Source organism: Plasmodium fragile (genome assembly GCF_000956335.1).
Source record: "Plasmodium fragile strain nilgiri unplaced genomic scaffold supercont1.7, whole genome shotgun sequence".
In the NCBI taxonomy this organism is placed as follows: Eukaryota; Apicomplexa; class Aconoidasida; order Haemosporida; family Plasmodiidae; genus Plasmodium; species Plasmodium fragile.
This window is the reverse complement of record NW_012192587.1, coordinates 306073-320827: the sequence shown is the minus strand read 5'-3', so window position 1 is coordinate 320827 and position 14755 is coordinate 306073. Positions and strand designations below refer to the sequence as shown.

Genomic DNA, 14755 nt, shown 5'->3' with positions numbered 1-14755 from the left:
TTATGTAAACAATATTGCGCATGCGTATGCGTGTACCTCTGCATGCACAGCAAGGCGTACATGATGTATGTACGTGCTTTACCTATCTGTGGACACATATGGTACAAACACAGCCATGTAGACGCTTTTACATAAACATATTTCATACACAAACTTTGCAAACACGTACACACACTGCCTACACGTGTCTTAGGAAAGACAAAAGTTTCGTTAATTCATGCCAAGTGTACACACTTTTTTTTTTTTTTTTTTTTTTTTTTTTTTAAATACTCTCTTTCGATTTTATTAAAGAAAAATGTAGATAATAATTTAAAATGCAATTAACGTGTTCAATTTTTACGAACGAAAAATTGACAATGCGGACACTAACACATCCACTTGCAAGCAGACAAAAAGGAGAAAAGGAGGAGAAAAAAAAAAAAAAAAAAAAATATTACATGTACAATTTTAAAAACGACAAAAATTAAAGCTTAATGCCAACTCCATAGGAATCGTCCAAGTGAACATATTCACAAAAAAAAAAAAAAAAAATTCATATATATGTGAAAACATATATAGCATTTTCTAGGGATAGGAAAAAAAAAAAAAAAAAAAAAAAGTAATACATCCCGCGCATGTGAAATGTTCCCCCCGGATTCTTTGCGTCTCCGTTTTTGTGCTGCGTGATCCCCCAGAAGGGGGACAATACACCTTGGCTGGTTCTCCGTGTACCTTGTGTGTTCGTTTCGCCCTCCGCTTTTAAGTTATTCTAACACTTACGATGGTATTACATATAATGGCTAGAGAGGGGCACTGAAAAAAAAAAAAATTCAAACGGGAATACACACATATTTGTACACAAATATATATATGTATACATAACCGTGCGCCGAGTGAGGCACGTCGAAAAAACAGCTGTGTGCGCGTCCTACAAATCAGTAATAATATAATTTGTTTCTAACGCTTGGTACATTTTTTTCATGAAAATCTGCGAACGTAAGGAAACGCTGCGCACAGCGCTCCTAGATTGGACAAGGCGGTTATATACACATGTAATACATCGCATACATCACGCGCGTCACATCTGTCATGTATATACCTTGCTATTCCTTCTGGAATTGCCCTCATTCTTCACCCTCGGGGATCACCTTCAATGACGCATTAGAATTAGAACCAGTTGCCTCAGAGGTAGATTCTTCAGGTGTTTCGTTAAGAGCAAACGTTGATTCGTAGAAATCGGCTCCTTTTTTAAGTTTCGAAGAATCCTTTGTTTTGAATTTTTTAAAGTGTTTTCCTATTTGTCCTAGTCTAAAATTTATGCCTTTGGACGCCGCTTTAGCAGGTTTGCCTTCGCTGGTATTATCTCCCGTCGAAGGAGGAGGCGTGGGGGTATGCCTAGAAACAGTTCCAACCTCTGCAGTACTCTGGTTTATAGTTCCTATATATTTATACAAATCTAATTCTAACTCCTTATTCCTATCCGCCAGATTTGCTTTTTCCTCATCTGGCACCATTTTCAAATACTCAACTGCTTTCTTCCCTTGGTCTGCATCAATTCCTTCCGAACCTCCCTCCAACTCTTCTTCTATAGACTCCAAGGAACCTTGGTCTGCCTCGAAAATGATATCTTCTTTTCTGAACCCAATTCCATCATTCGTGGTCTCTAAATCGACTGGCTCATCTGACATGTCCTCTACTGTCGCCTTCTGCTGAGCCTCTGCGCTGCTTAGGAATTCGTCGTAGGCGTACAGCACGTCGAAAACTGCAAAGGGGAGGAAAAAGGACAAGTGTGCACATAGGATTATAGGAAAGGGTTTATGTATACCAATTCACAAAAAACATACAAAAAAAAAGCTATAATGTGCACATGTGCTCATTGTTGCGCTCCTCTCCAATTATACCTTTCCTCTTGTCAAACAAATCCTCATTCTCAATCTTCATGTAAAAGGAACGCATCCTCATGTACCTCGTGCTCTTCAACAACGATTTAAGATTTTCTAAAATGCGATTTGCGATATTTGGGTGAATCATCTTGGACCTTAAAATCTCAAACTGCTGTTTGTGGTGGCAATACAACTGTTCATAGTAGTAGACGTTAATGTGCAAAACAGAAACGATAGAAAATAGGTAAAGAATGAATTTCTCGGGGTCTTTATTGAAGTAAGAAATTAAAAATTCAATGATTGAATATTCAAAAAAAGGACTACTTGGATTGGAAGAAACTAAATTCGAGAGACCTAAATATAATGACAGAAATGTCTCCGCTATATATATGTTTCGTCTGTACAGAACTGCCGGTACATGCAAAACGGCTCTACCACATATACGAGCATGCCTTATTGCAGTTGGATGTTCATACAAAAAGTTTCCTTTCAGGTGTGTTACACTTTTAAAAAATTTGTGTAGATATAAAGAGGTATATCTTGTTAAGGATAGCATGCTTTCCATATTTAAAAGTTGCCTTGTAATGTTGTATGCCTCTACATGAGTTGCTATTAAAATGCATTGCATACGAAATCCTTTATGTACAAAGGCAGTATCTGTTTTTAAGAGATTGTCAGTATTCCCCCTCGTCATGATCAAATTTTCAATGGTTTTGCAAATTTGCTGTACAGCCATGGCCTTTGCAACTTCGGTTTCAAGGTCCAGGTTCAAACTCTTCTTCACGTTTTTACATTCGACTTGGGTAAAAAAGAGAGTGGAAGGGGGGGGGGGGAAGAAAAAACAGGAATGAACCATTGAGTCATAGGATTCTCCATACAATACGAACCTTTCCTATTAACAAACAAATATGCAATCACAAATGGAAGCACTACGTGCACAATTACATTCACAAAAGCATACACACAAAAAAGTAAAATATTTGCCCGTTGTTTTCTGCACTTACTGTTACTGGTGTCATGTTTAAAGCTATAATCGCTGATGTTGTGGCTTAATTCCTTGACTACATTGTAGGAAGTAAAGGGTGTGTGGGCGTACGGTTGTATGGGTGGGGTGGAGATCGTGGATCATCGTATAAAAGCACAGATAAGACAATAACAATGGTGAATAAAGCTTGTTTTACTAACATGAAAGCAGCAAAAAAAAAAAAAAAATAAATAATAAATAAAATAAAAATAACATGCAATCGGAAGCGAAAGTTGGAGGAAGGCCCTTCTTTGCGCAATTGTCATCGCATGGGGAAACTCGTAGAGCTATCTCCTCGGAACATTTTGCAATCTCGGGGTTGATATATCAGAAAAATACTCTGACGTGGACACACATATTCACGCAAGTCCCCTCTTGTTTACCAGAAACAGGACTGATTCGATGTCCCTTTTTCTTGAAAGCGTAAAAGAATCTATTAAGCTTGTCTGCGGAATGAGAGAGAGAGAGAGAGAGAAAAAAAAAAGTGGGTGTAGAAATACATATAAAAAAATCCTCATATACGACTTTGCCACTAATGAGAGACCCTGTTCTAAACAAATGTGGAACGAGTCCAATGTGTACACTGGTATGAATGTACTAACCAAAAATGCTGGAGGCGAATTCACTCAGTCTGATTAACCCAGGATTCTCGTCAATGTAGTAGGGACTCTTAGGTATTTCATCGAAGAAAGATAAAAACAATTTGTTCTTGTTGCTCAACACTTTAAAAACATCCAGAGGAATATTATTATTGGGATTCTTTAAATCTCTAGGCTTGTATTTAGTAAACATAGGAAATCCCCAAACGGATTGTGGTTTTACTAAATGTACGTCATCTCTGCTTAAAAATTTCTTAAAATAGTCAACATAGGGTTGTTGTAAAGCATCAAAAAGGAACAATAAATCATCACAGAATGTACCCTTTTCCTTGCCTGCAAATCTGTTGTCACATAATTTTTTTATGTAATTATCAAGACATTTTAAAACATTCGGCTGAGAATCACACTCTTTAGTGTAATGTAATTTTATGGTATAAACTGGGCAGTTCACAAATACTTTACTTGTTCGTTCATTTTCCAGAATATTTTTCACGATGTTTTTTCTCTCTCCATCTTCCATGCTTTGATATAATTTTTTTAAAGCAGATATTGGTGTTCCGATGGAAGTTAAAAATACTTTATATTCCTGTCGGTTTAACTGAAATGAGAGCAACCCGTTCTTGTCCTTCAGCTTAATGTTTGTTTCTATCAGAGGGGGCAAGATACAGTACTTGTGAAATTCCTTTATAGTAAAGGATGTGTACTTTGCAACAGGTTCCTGATTTTCAAAGTTGTAGGAAAAAAACACCTTCTGTTCTTTATCTAAATATGTCATCAATTCCTTTATATCTGGCTCTTCATATTTCCTTAAGAACTCCGATACCCACGATCTGTTGGAGCATGACGAAAAGTTGTGCTCCTTTTTATCTTTCAAATGACTCGGGATAGTGAATGGCACTGATAGGTAATGCTCTACGAACCAGTAGAACTGCTCGGGCTCCCCGAGAAAGTCGAGGAAGGACTGGTGCACCGAGGGTGGAGATGAGGGGGAAAAAAAGCAAGTAAAAATTGTGTGTTATTGAAAAAGTGAATATGCAAAGGTGAGTACGCATGAGAACATACTCGCGCATTTGTGTGTGCACGAACAGGTGCATGCATGGTATGAACTCTCTGCAGGGCCATGTGTGCGCATGTAATGAAGGAATCACTCGAAAAATGTTTTTACAAGGGGTAGATACTTTAGCTAATATTTCTTCAACACGCTGAGTACACATGCCGCCAAGTGTCCACGTTGTGTAGAAGGTAAATTTGCACCTTCGCCTCTCCACAGCGAAGCCCCTTTCATCTGGGTATGAAGTCACAAGGCCTTCTCTAAATGTGCGTCTCTGCACACTGTGTGGACACTCTTTCTACACACTGTACGTTCTCAAGCAGATACTACTGCAGTGTGTTGTATTCACGAGAAAGTGCCTACATTAGTGTGACTATTTCCGTGTCACTCATTTCTGTTGCAAATTTGTTTTGCTTACATTTGGATCGGGTCCATGATCTCTGAGGTTGTAATACGCCACCAGGTTGCATTGTAAAAGATTCTTTAATTTTTTGTTCACAAATCCGCTGAAATATTCTCGCCCTAACACTTGGGGGGAAAAAAAAAAAAAGGAGCATGTTGTACGTGGCAGAATTATGTATTAGCCGATCAGAGCATGAGAAACTCTGAGCCTATGCGTGCATATATTCAAGCGCGCGCACGCATTGTCTAAAATGTTGCTCTGCTGATCTCTCAAATTCGTGTGCTTTACCCTGAACAGATGAAAGCGTTACCAGACAAGTTGTAAAAAGTGTAACAAAGAGCTTGCTTCGCATATTTCTCTTTTTTTTTTTATTGCATCCTGGAAAAAAAAGAAAAAATATAATAATAAATGATAATAATAAGGATAATAAAGTGCATAAATGAAAGAAGGACAGGAGCGTATAACAGCAAAGTAACAGAGCAATGCAGGCTACATAAACAAAAAGGCCCATATGCATTTACCTAATTTAATTATTTGGTAATATTTTTAATGCATAACGCGCGTTACCAAATTCTCTAACTTTGGTTTTTGCTCTCCTTATTTTGTGTGCTATTTTTTTTTTTTTGTTCTAAATACTTTTTTCCAATCTGTGTTTCTTTACAACTCTTTGCACCTGCGGTGCTGACTGTGCGAAATATTAAAACTTGCTATGCTATTTCGTGTGGTTTTACTTTTTGTTTTAAAACTAAAAAAAATATCAATTATTAAAAAATTAAAGCATTCATATTACTAAAGCAGTTTCACATTATAACCAAAAATGTAAAAGAAAAAAAAATGTGTACACGTATATGTCCACATACATACAATATACTACTTAAAAAAATTCGCTAAAGGGGCAAATCCTTTGCATATTGTTTCCGAGTGGACTCTTTTAAAGCAAAAAGTGCACACGAAAGTATAGTATGTATTTTTTAACTATTGTTTTATTGTGTGAAAATAAAAATTCAAATCTTAAAACCTAAAAGTGTAAACGCATATGTCCATTTTTCCTGCCATTGCGCACTGTGAACATTATTTTGTGCTACATGGTCATATTGTCATAATGTAATTTTACTAATATTTTTTTTTAATTTGATTTTTTTTTTTTTAGGAACGTTAAGCTTTTCGTGGATATTTCCAAAAATATACGTGGCGCAAATGTATCGCTAAACCATGTTATTTTTGTTTTTTGTTTTTGTTTAGATTATTTCAGTGAACTTCGCTTTTTTTTTTTTTTTTGTTTGGCCTTTCCTAAATTGATGCGGGTATATGCGCATACCTGTAAGACAGCCACATTAAAAATTACATTGCCGCTTCAACAGGCAACGTATGCAATATATGTGCACCATGCACATATGTACAGTGTACCATATGCATATGGCAATCTTGTAATGTTTGTTCAAAATGAGAGCTATTAAAAAAAATTCATTGTTTAGTTTAATGCGTTAAAAATGCCCACTTGTTTTCGTAATTACCCATATCATATTGAAATATTGTAACAAAAAGAAAAAAATTACATAATAATTTATAATGCACCATTATGCACCCTTGTGTAATGTGCAATAACTAATAGAACGCTTGCCCCCCCCACAAAAAAAATTAAAGTGTAAACGGGTTGTTTTGTACATATGTGTATTATACACTGATTTATATGTGTAACCGTTTGCGCGGCTATTCAATAACAGGCGTCTTCCTTTAAGCGCGTAACTGTTTTTGTGCTTACAACTCATTACGGGGGAATTATGTAAAGTGCCTCAAGGATGGCAAGTGGCACTGACCCATTGCTAGATTGTGCGGGGCTAACAAATTGGCAGGTCGAACGGTTGAAAAAAAACTGCCTTTATTCAAAAAAAGAAAAAAGAAAAAACGTGCACGATCTTTTGTGCAACGCGTGTACACCATTTTGTGTGTCACGGACGCAAGAGTTGCCAAAATTTGCATTTTCTGTTTTTCATAGGAATCAATTAATTCGAACCAGCACTTAAGAGAAAATTACTTGCGTTGCTATTCGTCACTTACGCCGTTTACACTTGTTCATTGTGTCCGTGTGGCCAATTTTGTAGAAAGACACACAACACACAGTCACCGCGTCGCCGCACCCCCGATTGGACTTTATTTCCATTTTACTTATTTTTACCTCATTTTTACGTTATTTAATTTTACCTTATTTAATTTTACCTTATTTAATTTTACCTTATTTAATTTTACCTTATTTAATTTTACCTCATTTGGCTTCATCCCATTTTGCTTCACCTCACTCAATGCTAAACCTCCCAGCATTAGAGTCACAAAAAAAAGACAAAATAAAGCAACACGTTTGCAACAATTGAGGCACGCGCCTACCCCTCTTTTTATCCCATAATTAACGAAATTCAATTGTAACATTTGTAAATTCCCCCCACTCATCTATTTAATTTAACAAGACCACATATAAATGTTGTTCATTTATAATTAAAATTGTTCTTAATGCGATTCAGCCACCATGTGTATTGTACACACATGCATGTTCCCCTTTTTACGATTTTCTTTTTATTCGAAAGAGTGAACATGTGCTAGTTGTATACACTCTTCCGTTTTGCAAACTTTAATTAATTTTTACCTCCTTTTTTTTTAACACACCTTTCCTTCGTCATTTTTCATTTCGACAAGTTTATTCATGTTCGTCTTCCCCTGTCCTGCGCTGCTACGCTGTTGCCTTTACCGTACAGTGCTCCGTGCCCCTCCTGCTTAAGAATAGCAAAAAAAAAAAACAACGTCCTGCATATGTTCACTGAGGGCCATCGAACTGCGCTTACCCATTTTTGTGTGCTTTTAACAACTCCTCCCATGTTACATATGTTCCGCGCGCAGCACTTGTCCTTTTCTCCATTTTGCTAATTAACATTCTCTTTTCGCGAAAAAAATGCCCTTAATTTTGTTAATGCCACTATTCCTGTTTATCATTTATTAGTTTCCTTTTTCTTTATTGCCTTTTCATACGATTTCATTTGCGCTAATATTGCGTATTCGCGCATTTGCGCATGTTGCAAAAAGGTGAACGCACCTTTTTTCTTTTTTTTTTTTATGCATGCTTCGCGCCTTTTGTCCCATTAAAAAAAAAAAAAAAAACAAGCATTAATCTTGTAATACACATGCAACCCATGTTCGTACAACCCTTTTAATATTCTTTGAATTCGCTTTAGGCTGAATTAATTAATTATCTAATTAGCCTGCTTCAGTTAGTATGAGCGTATGTATATGTATACATACACACGTATGCATGTATTTTTTTGTTCATTTTTACGATGATGAGATTGGCAACACTAATTTTTAACGCATGCTAATTCCAGTGCGCATTTTTTTTTGTTTTTTTTTTTTTTTTTTACACACCAACAATGCCTGAGTAGGTGTATTTAGTATGCGCGCGCTGGACGAAAGAATAACCTCATTAATTACTCGCAAATCTTTTTGTTTTATATATCTGCTACGTAGTTATCATATAAAATAGGAAGACACTTATGCCTTTTTGCGAGTAGCCGTTTTGCGTTTCCTGTGAATTAGCGTTAAAAAAAAAAAAACAAAACGAGGAGGAAACTCAGCTGAGGAGTACAAAAAAAAGGACAAAAAATACACTAGCACGCAAGCATACATACATGTGCAACCGAGAATAGTAGAGTATAACCATAGTATCCCACCGCGCAGTACTCCCTCGTCAACCCATTTATTCCTCGGTGCCCGGTCTGACGTCCGCGTCCCCGTCCCAAACTTCTAAATTTTCACGAGAACAAAAAAATATTATAATGTATGACCTAGGAAATAAACACAAATTTGATGTGAAAAAATGCATAAAGAAATATAGAGTGTGCATAATTTTACACGTGCTCCTAGCTGGGCTGCAGTTACTTACGCCCCGATCTTTCCTGTTTGTGTCCCACTTGTTGGTGGTTGTCATTGGGATCGACTGCTTCTGCTCCTACTTAACGTTGAGGTACTTCTGCTTCACAGTTGTAAATATGATATTCGGGATTACTGACTTCATATGGCTACTATTTAAGTGTATAGGCAAAAATCGGTTTAAGTGGTTAGACCCACAGCACTACTGGAAGATAATCAATGTCGACAACCTCTTTTTGGAGTTCTTCTCAACTGCGCTACACTACATGTTTGAAGAGAAAAAAACGGATGACTCTACTCAAAATGTGCACAAGAAACATGAGTATATTAAAAACTTCTTTAAATTATTACCAGTCCAGAAAAAAACATATGCATGGAAAATTTACTTAGAGTTATTTATTATCGTGGTTGGCATTTTCTTGTATTTTATTGGATCATATATCAGTTGGCAACTCTACAAGTACACATTAAATTATAATCAAAATGATTTATTGTTAAGCAAATACCATTATGGTACCTTCCATGAAGAGAATAGTAAAAGCCCTCCTACCACACAGAGTGAATTTATTCCCTTCATTGGACAACCATACCGAATATCAGACTTCTTGGAGAAAAATTAGTACCCCCTCCCCCGTAATTTGGGAGCTGCACTTATTTGTGCCTACATGGACTACTTCCTCCTTAAGTACATTCCCTCAACACATGCTAAAATTAACCCCCTCTTTTTTTTCATGTGCGTCCCATACGTATGCGTTCCATACTTATGTGTCCATTTCTGTCCCTTTTGCTTCTTCACCTCTAAAATGTTTCCATCACCCGTGTGTTAAATGTTGCCCCTTCTGACCTTCGTCCACTTGTTTTCGTTTATCCGTCTTATATAACCACCACGCACGTGTATAGACAGGAGCAACCATTAAATGCGTCCGTCTCCACTTCCATTTTGCACACAATGTATATTACTGCAAACATGTATAACCGCGTGTGTATTCGTGCACCCACTGTGCTGCCGTCCCCTGGACATTGACACCTCAGCAGTGACGTGCTTCCTTCTGCACACACTTGCCTTATTATTATTATGTCGAACAAACCTTTCCCTACTCTTGCACATCACTAACACATCTTTAGCTTTCTTTTAATTTTTGTTTAAAATATCTTCATATTTAAAAGTATAATTTTGAAAAAAACGTTCTAACGCGTGAGCAGCCTTTCCAAATCAACACTCCACTGTGTGGGGGACAGTCTCCCTAATTAAAGGGGAAAAAGCGATCTAGTTTTTTTCTTTGCAAAAAAGAGTAATCGTGAAATTGCTCATCCCACAGGGGGAGAAGCGTTGCAGTGGAACAGAAGGAAGAGATTGCTGCCCCTTTTCGCTCCCTGCCCCTAAGAGTAAAAGTCAACATAAAGGTTCCTCTGCCAAGAAGCACACAACGCATTTACGAAAATTCCGCCTAACAGCTAATCACAGGGCAAAAGGTACAGCGGTCTGCATCTGCCGATGATTCAAAATACATACATGTGTAGAAATTTTATTCACCCATATAAAAGTCTACTATCCGAACTGTTTAAATGTTCCATGAGCCATTTTTTGCTTTTTTCCTGTATCCCTATATTTGTACTGCTAGAATAATCGCACCCCTTACAAAATGGAGAAAAAAAAAAAAAAAAAAAAAAAGAACATCAATTGCGCATATTGCCATGGAGTTATTTTTTGCCGTATATATAGACAAAAAAAAAAAAAAAAAAAAAAAAATTGCAGTTTAGAGAGAGTCTTAAAAGATGCTCCGTTTCTTTCTTCCTTTCTCCATTTTGTACATGTATGAAAAACGCTTCTCCAAGTTCCCCTTCTAACGGCCACTATGTTTTGCTTGTTTCGATTCTCAGCTATAATGAGGCATAATAAGCACTCATGATGTCCTACACACGTGTTCAAATGTATAGTTATGCGCATAGGTAGGCATATATATAGACATACGTGCACTACTGCACCTCCCCTACAGCGCAAATTTGTCCTGCTGTCTGGTCAATCTTAATTTGATATTATCGCACTCGATTAAGGTCTTACTACATATGCACAACACTGAAGAGACATACATTTGTAATCGTAAACAAAGTGCCTTTTGTTTTTCTTTTTTGGGGGAGTCTTCCCCCTTTTCTGTCTTGTGTTAACCCCTCTTTACAAGCGTAATATACACATACTCGGATCTGCCGTATATGGATCTGTAAACCGCGCGTTAATCCTACGCAGACCCAAACTACGCTCGTCTCTATTGCCACAGGCTTGAATATTGGACAAAAAAAACAACAAAAAAAAAAAATTGACGCAGAAAATTATTCACAACGTGCCCCTCAAACAAACAAAGGAGAGAACCATGCAAAACGAACACACGTTGGACGAACCTATAACGTTAAAATTCTGCTACGGAATTAATGAGTCGCTTAGCAGTGTGCACGTGATAAGGAAGCAAGAACAGGAAGGAGACACCACGGGGGAACATGGAGATCCCCTCATTGTCTACAGCTCGGATAACAATATCGTTATAGTGGATCAAAAGGAGCAGCTGCTCTTTAGGGGACATGTTAACAAAATTTCAAAATTGATCAAAAGTTGTAACAATGAATTTATCGTTTCTTGCGACAAAGGGAGGGACTCTTTCATCATTTTGTGGAGACTAAACCAGAAATGCTTAGTTCCGGTTAAGAAGTTTTTTTATCACAGTTCGCATGAGCCCTCGGGGAAAGTTGAGCCAAAGGAGAGCATCGGTGGGGAGGCATGCCACAAGAACAGCAGTCCACGTGCGGTGAACAGTCCACGTACGGCGAAAATTCCACATGGTGTGAACATCCCACGCTCGGTGAACAGCCCAAGTGCAGGAACCAAGGACGGAGTGAGCAGTGGATATGCCAACCACAGCCAAGCAGAGAACGTAGGATTCGAGTGCGTGGACATAAGTTTTGACAACAGGTACATATGCGCACTCACGGAGAAGCAGCTCTACGCTAAGGGTAGCGAAAGGAGCAGCACGAATGCCGTTTTTTACCAAGAGATTGTCATTTTCGACACCAACGGAGGGGAGCACAACATCGTGTGCAGAGACAAAATATATGGGAAGGAAACCCAAGAAAAAATTCGATTGAATAAAAAGTACGAAATTATCTCCAACAGCAAATCCAAGTTATACATTTACAATTTTGTAAAGAAACATAGAACGATTACCCATTACAGTCCTTCCTTATACAAGAGTAACATAATAAATGAGCGTTTTATATTTACCGAGACGTCATTTGTGGATAACTCCACAATGCTCTTGACAGGAACGACAAATGGCTACCTCATTGTCTGGGACTACAGTTCCATTTTCTTGAGCAAAACAAAACAGACCGTTAAACAAAGGGAATATCAAAAGTACTTAGAAATAAGAAAAGACATTCCAATAAACATTGTACAGAGTTATGGGAACTATGTCATTTTAGGGCTCAGTGATGGCAGCGTTCAGGTGTTTGATACAGACCTCAAATGTTACGCATGGTTTGAAAATATCCATGTGGGGCAAATTAAATCGATATCTTTTGAGCTGTCTAATTTTGAGGACGACTTCTTTGCATGGAACTCTTTCATCTTATGCACGGAAAAAAACATTATTAAACAAATACACCCCTCCAGTTTTAACGACAGAGGGAGTGGTATTCAGTGGGACGACACACACGATGATCAGCTTGTAACAGGGGGAAAACGCACCCAGGGCGAGGTCACAAAAGGGAGACTTAAACAAGCACACGCCATACCAAATGATCCTAAAAACTCACTGGATCAGAAAACCCAGGCAGAGAATAAAACGCTGCTTCACTTCGACAGCTCCTGCATCAGCTGCATATGCACCAACCCAACTAGCGAAAAAAACGTCATATACATCGGAAATGAAAATGGGCTAATCGAAATCTTCGATTTTGACAAAAACGTAAAAGTCCACTCAATATGTTTGACATCAAAAGAAATCGTATCTATGATTTTCAGCAACAGTGGAAATATACTTTGTGTGGGATGCAAGTGCGGATTCATTCAGTTGATTAATGCGGACACATTGGAAATATTTTTCTCAAGCAGAGATATGAAATACCAAGTGACATACCTGTACTTCAGTGAGGATGATAAGATACTCATTTCTTCTTCTCGAAATGCTAATATGATCATTTATAAAAATGAAGATTGTTCTAATCCCTTCGACTGGAAGTTTGCCTACAGAGTTGTTAACAATAATAATATCACATTCACTGATTTGAAAATCGTAAAAGAGGTTCACAAAAAAAATTATTACATCATTGTAGGCATAACCAACAACAGGTACATCATCTTCCATCATTACAACTTGGTTGAAAATAATATCACCATCTCGTACTTGCCCATAGAACAGATTTACGCCCCAACGTGCCTCTCGCAAAATCTATACTTTTACGATAGACAAGTGTTATGCATCTGTAATGAAGCCTCCAAAATACGTTTCTTCGACTTGGAGACAAAGAAAATTGTAAAAACTGTTCAACTCCCATTTCGAGATAAAAACGTTAACAGATTTTTGCCCCTCATGGATTATGGGGAAAACGGTACTGCAACCACTAGCGGAAAAAACAAATCCACCGAACCAGCTAAACACAACCTGGACAAAAACAACATCTTCCTTTTTGTGCTCAACGAAAAAATGATCGTGTTCACGCAAACCCCGATAGACGCAAACTGCTTCAGGTACATCGGGGTCATCGTGTCCAGTGGCGCCATACAAAATGTCATTTCGAAGAATCAAAACATTTTTATACTCAGTAACAACAAAATCTTTTATTATCGTATTAACGCTAATGTATTAAAAAAAAACATAGAGGTCCAAAGTAACACTCTCGAAAATTTTATCGAACAAATTGGAGGCAAGACCAGCAACATGTTCAAACAAATTATGGACTCCTTTTACTACTGTGAAATTCAAAAAAAAAAATTTCAACAAAAAAAAGAAAAACATGATATTAAGAAACTCCTCAATATTTTGTCTATTGAGTACATCTTCGCCTCTATCAATGTGTTCCTATCCAAATTTGAAATACAAAACATAATACAGGAGTATCACTTTTACTATAAGTACGTACTTCCACTTCTGATTCAGGGAGGGGCTATAGTCAGTGAATCCCTTTCCATGGCGGACGGTGTAACCCTGGTGAATTATAAGTCGGACGACGACCTCTTGCTCCAAAATGTCTTTTTTGTGAGACCTCCGGGGTGTACGGGTAAGGCAGATCGTAGCTGGGATAGCAGCGCACATCGCACACCATTTGTATGTCGCGTAGTAATGTATACAGGTGTAGCAGTCCATATCTCGCACGCGCATCCAAAAAACTGCATGAGCAAAACGTTCTTACCGACCCAATTCCCCCCCTCGCAGATACCCATACACATTCCGACAAAGAGCTTCTCAGCGAAAGTTGCGCAGACATCAATTCCAGTCAAGAAAAAAGAAGAGATAACAAAGAGGGAGACAAAAACGACGAAGATAACCAAAGCGAAACAAATCCTTGTGGTACTGACAACACCCTCGAGGGGGACATCACAAAGGACTGCGAACATATATACTTCAACATCAATGCCTTTATTTACACCTACTTCAATTTCGCTACGGAGGACGAAACAAATTTGGACCAAGTAATACAAAACATAGGAAATTATTACAAAGAGAGTAATAAAAAGAAAAAAATTTCTTGCAGTGATTTTTTTGAGATGCTAGAAAATCACGGAGAAACCATGGACCAAAATGAGTTCCAAAGAATTTTTCAAATTTTTACAAAAAGTGAGGAGTTCCTCGACGGAGCCGACATATTCGACTTAGATTTGTTGAAGAACTTACTCCAGTAGGTCATCTACTGGGC

General features: G+C 37.7%; 3 protein-coding genes across 3 annotated transcripts; 2 read left to right on the top strand and 1 right to left on the bottom strand.

The window, feature by feature from the left end:
* Positions 1-1103: 1103 nt before the first annotated feature.
* On the bottom strand, positions 1104-7258 carry AK88_00902 (uncharacterized protein; the record flags this gene model as incomplete). The annotated part of the gene is made up of 9 exons (XM_012478546.1): positions 1104-1741; positions 1881-2660; positions 2867-2923; positions 3270-3332; positions 3489-4446; positions 4955-5058; positions 5228-5317; positions 5520-5620; positions 7116-7258. The coding sequence occupies 9 exons, from the start codon at positions 7256-7258 to the stop codon at positions 1104-1106; spliced, it is 2934 nt and encodes a 977-aa protein (XP_012333969.1).
* A 1499-nt stretch (positions 7259-8757) lies between these two features.
* AK88_00901 (uncharacterized protein) lies at positions 8758-9471 on the top strand (the record flags this gene model as incomplete). Its single annotated transcript, XM_012478545.1, has 1 exon — positions 8758-9471. The coding sequence occupies one exon, from the start codon at positions 8758-8760 to the stop codon at positions 9469-9471; it is 714 nt and encodes a 237-aa protein (XP_012333968.1).
* A 1749-nt stretch (positions 9472-11220) lies between these two features.
* Positions 11221-14741, top strand: AK88_00900 (uncharacterized protein; the record flags this gene model as incomplete). Its single annotated transcript, XM_012478544.1, has 2 exons — positions 11221-14119; positions 14275-14741. The coding sequence occupies 2 exons, from the start codon at positions 11221-11223 to the stop codon at positions 14739-14741; spliced, it is 3366 nt and encodes a 1121-aa protein (XP_012333967.1).
* Between the last annotated feature and the right edge of the window lie 14 nt (positions 14742-14755).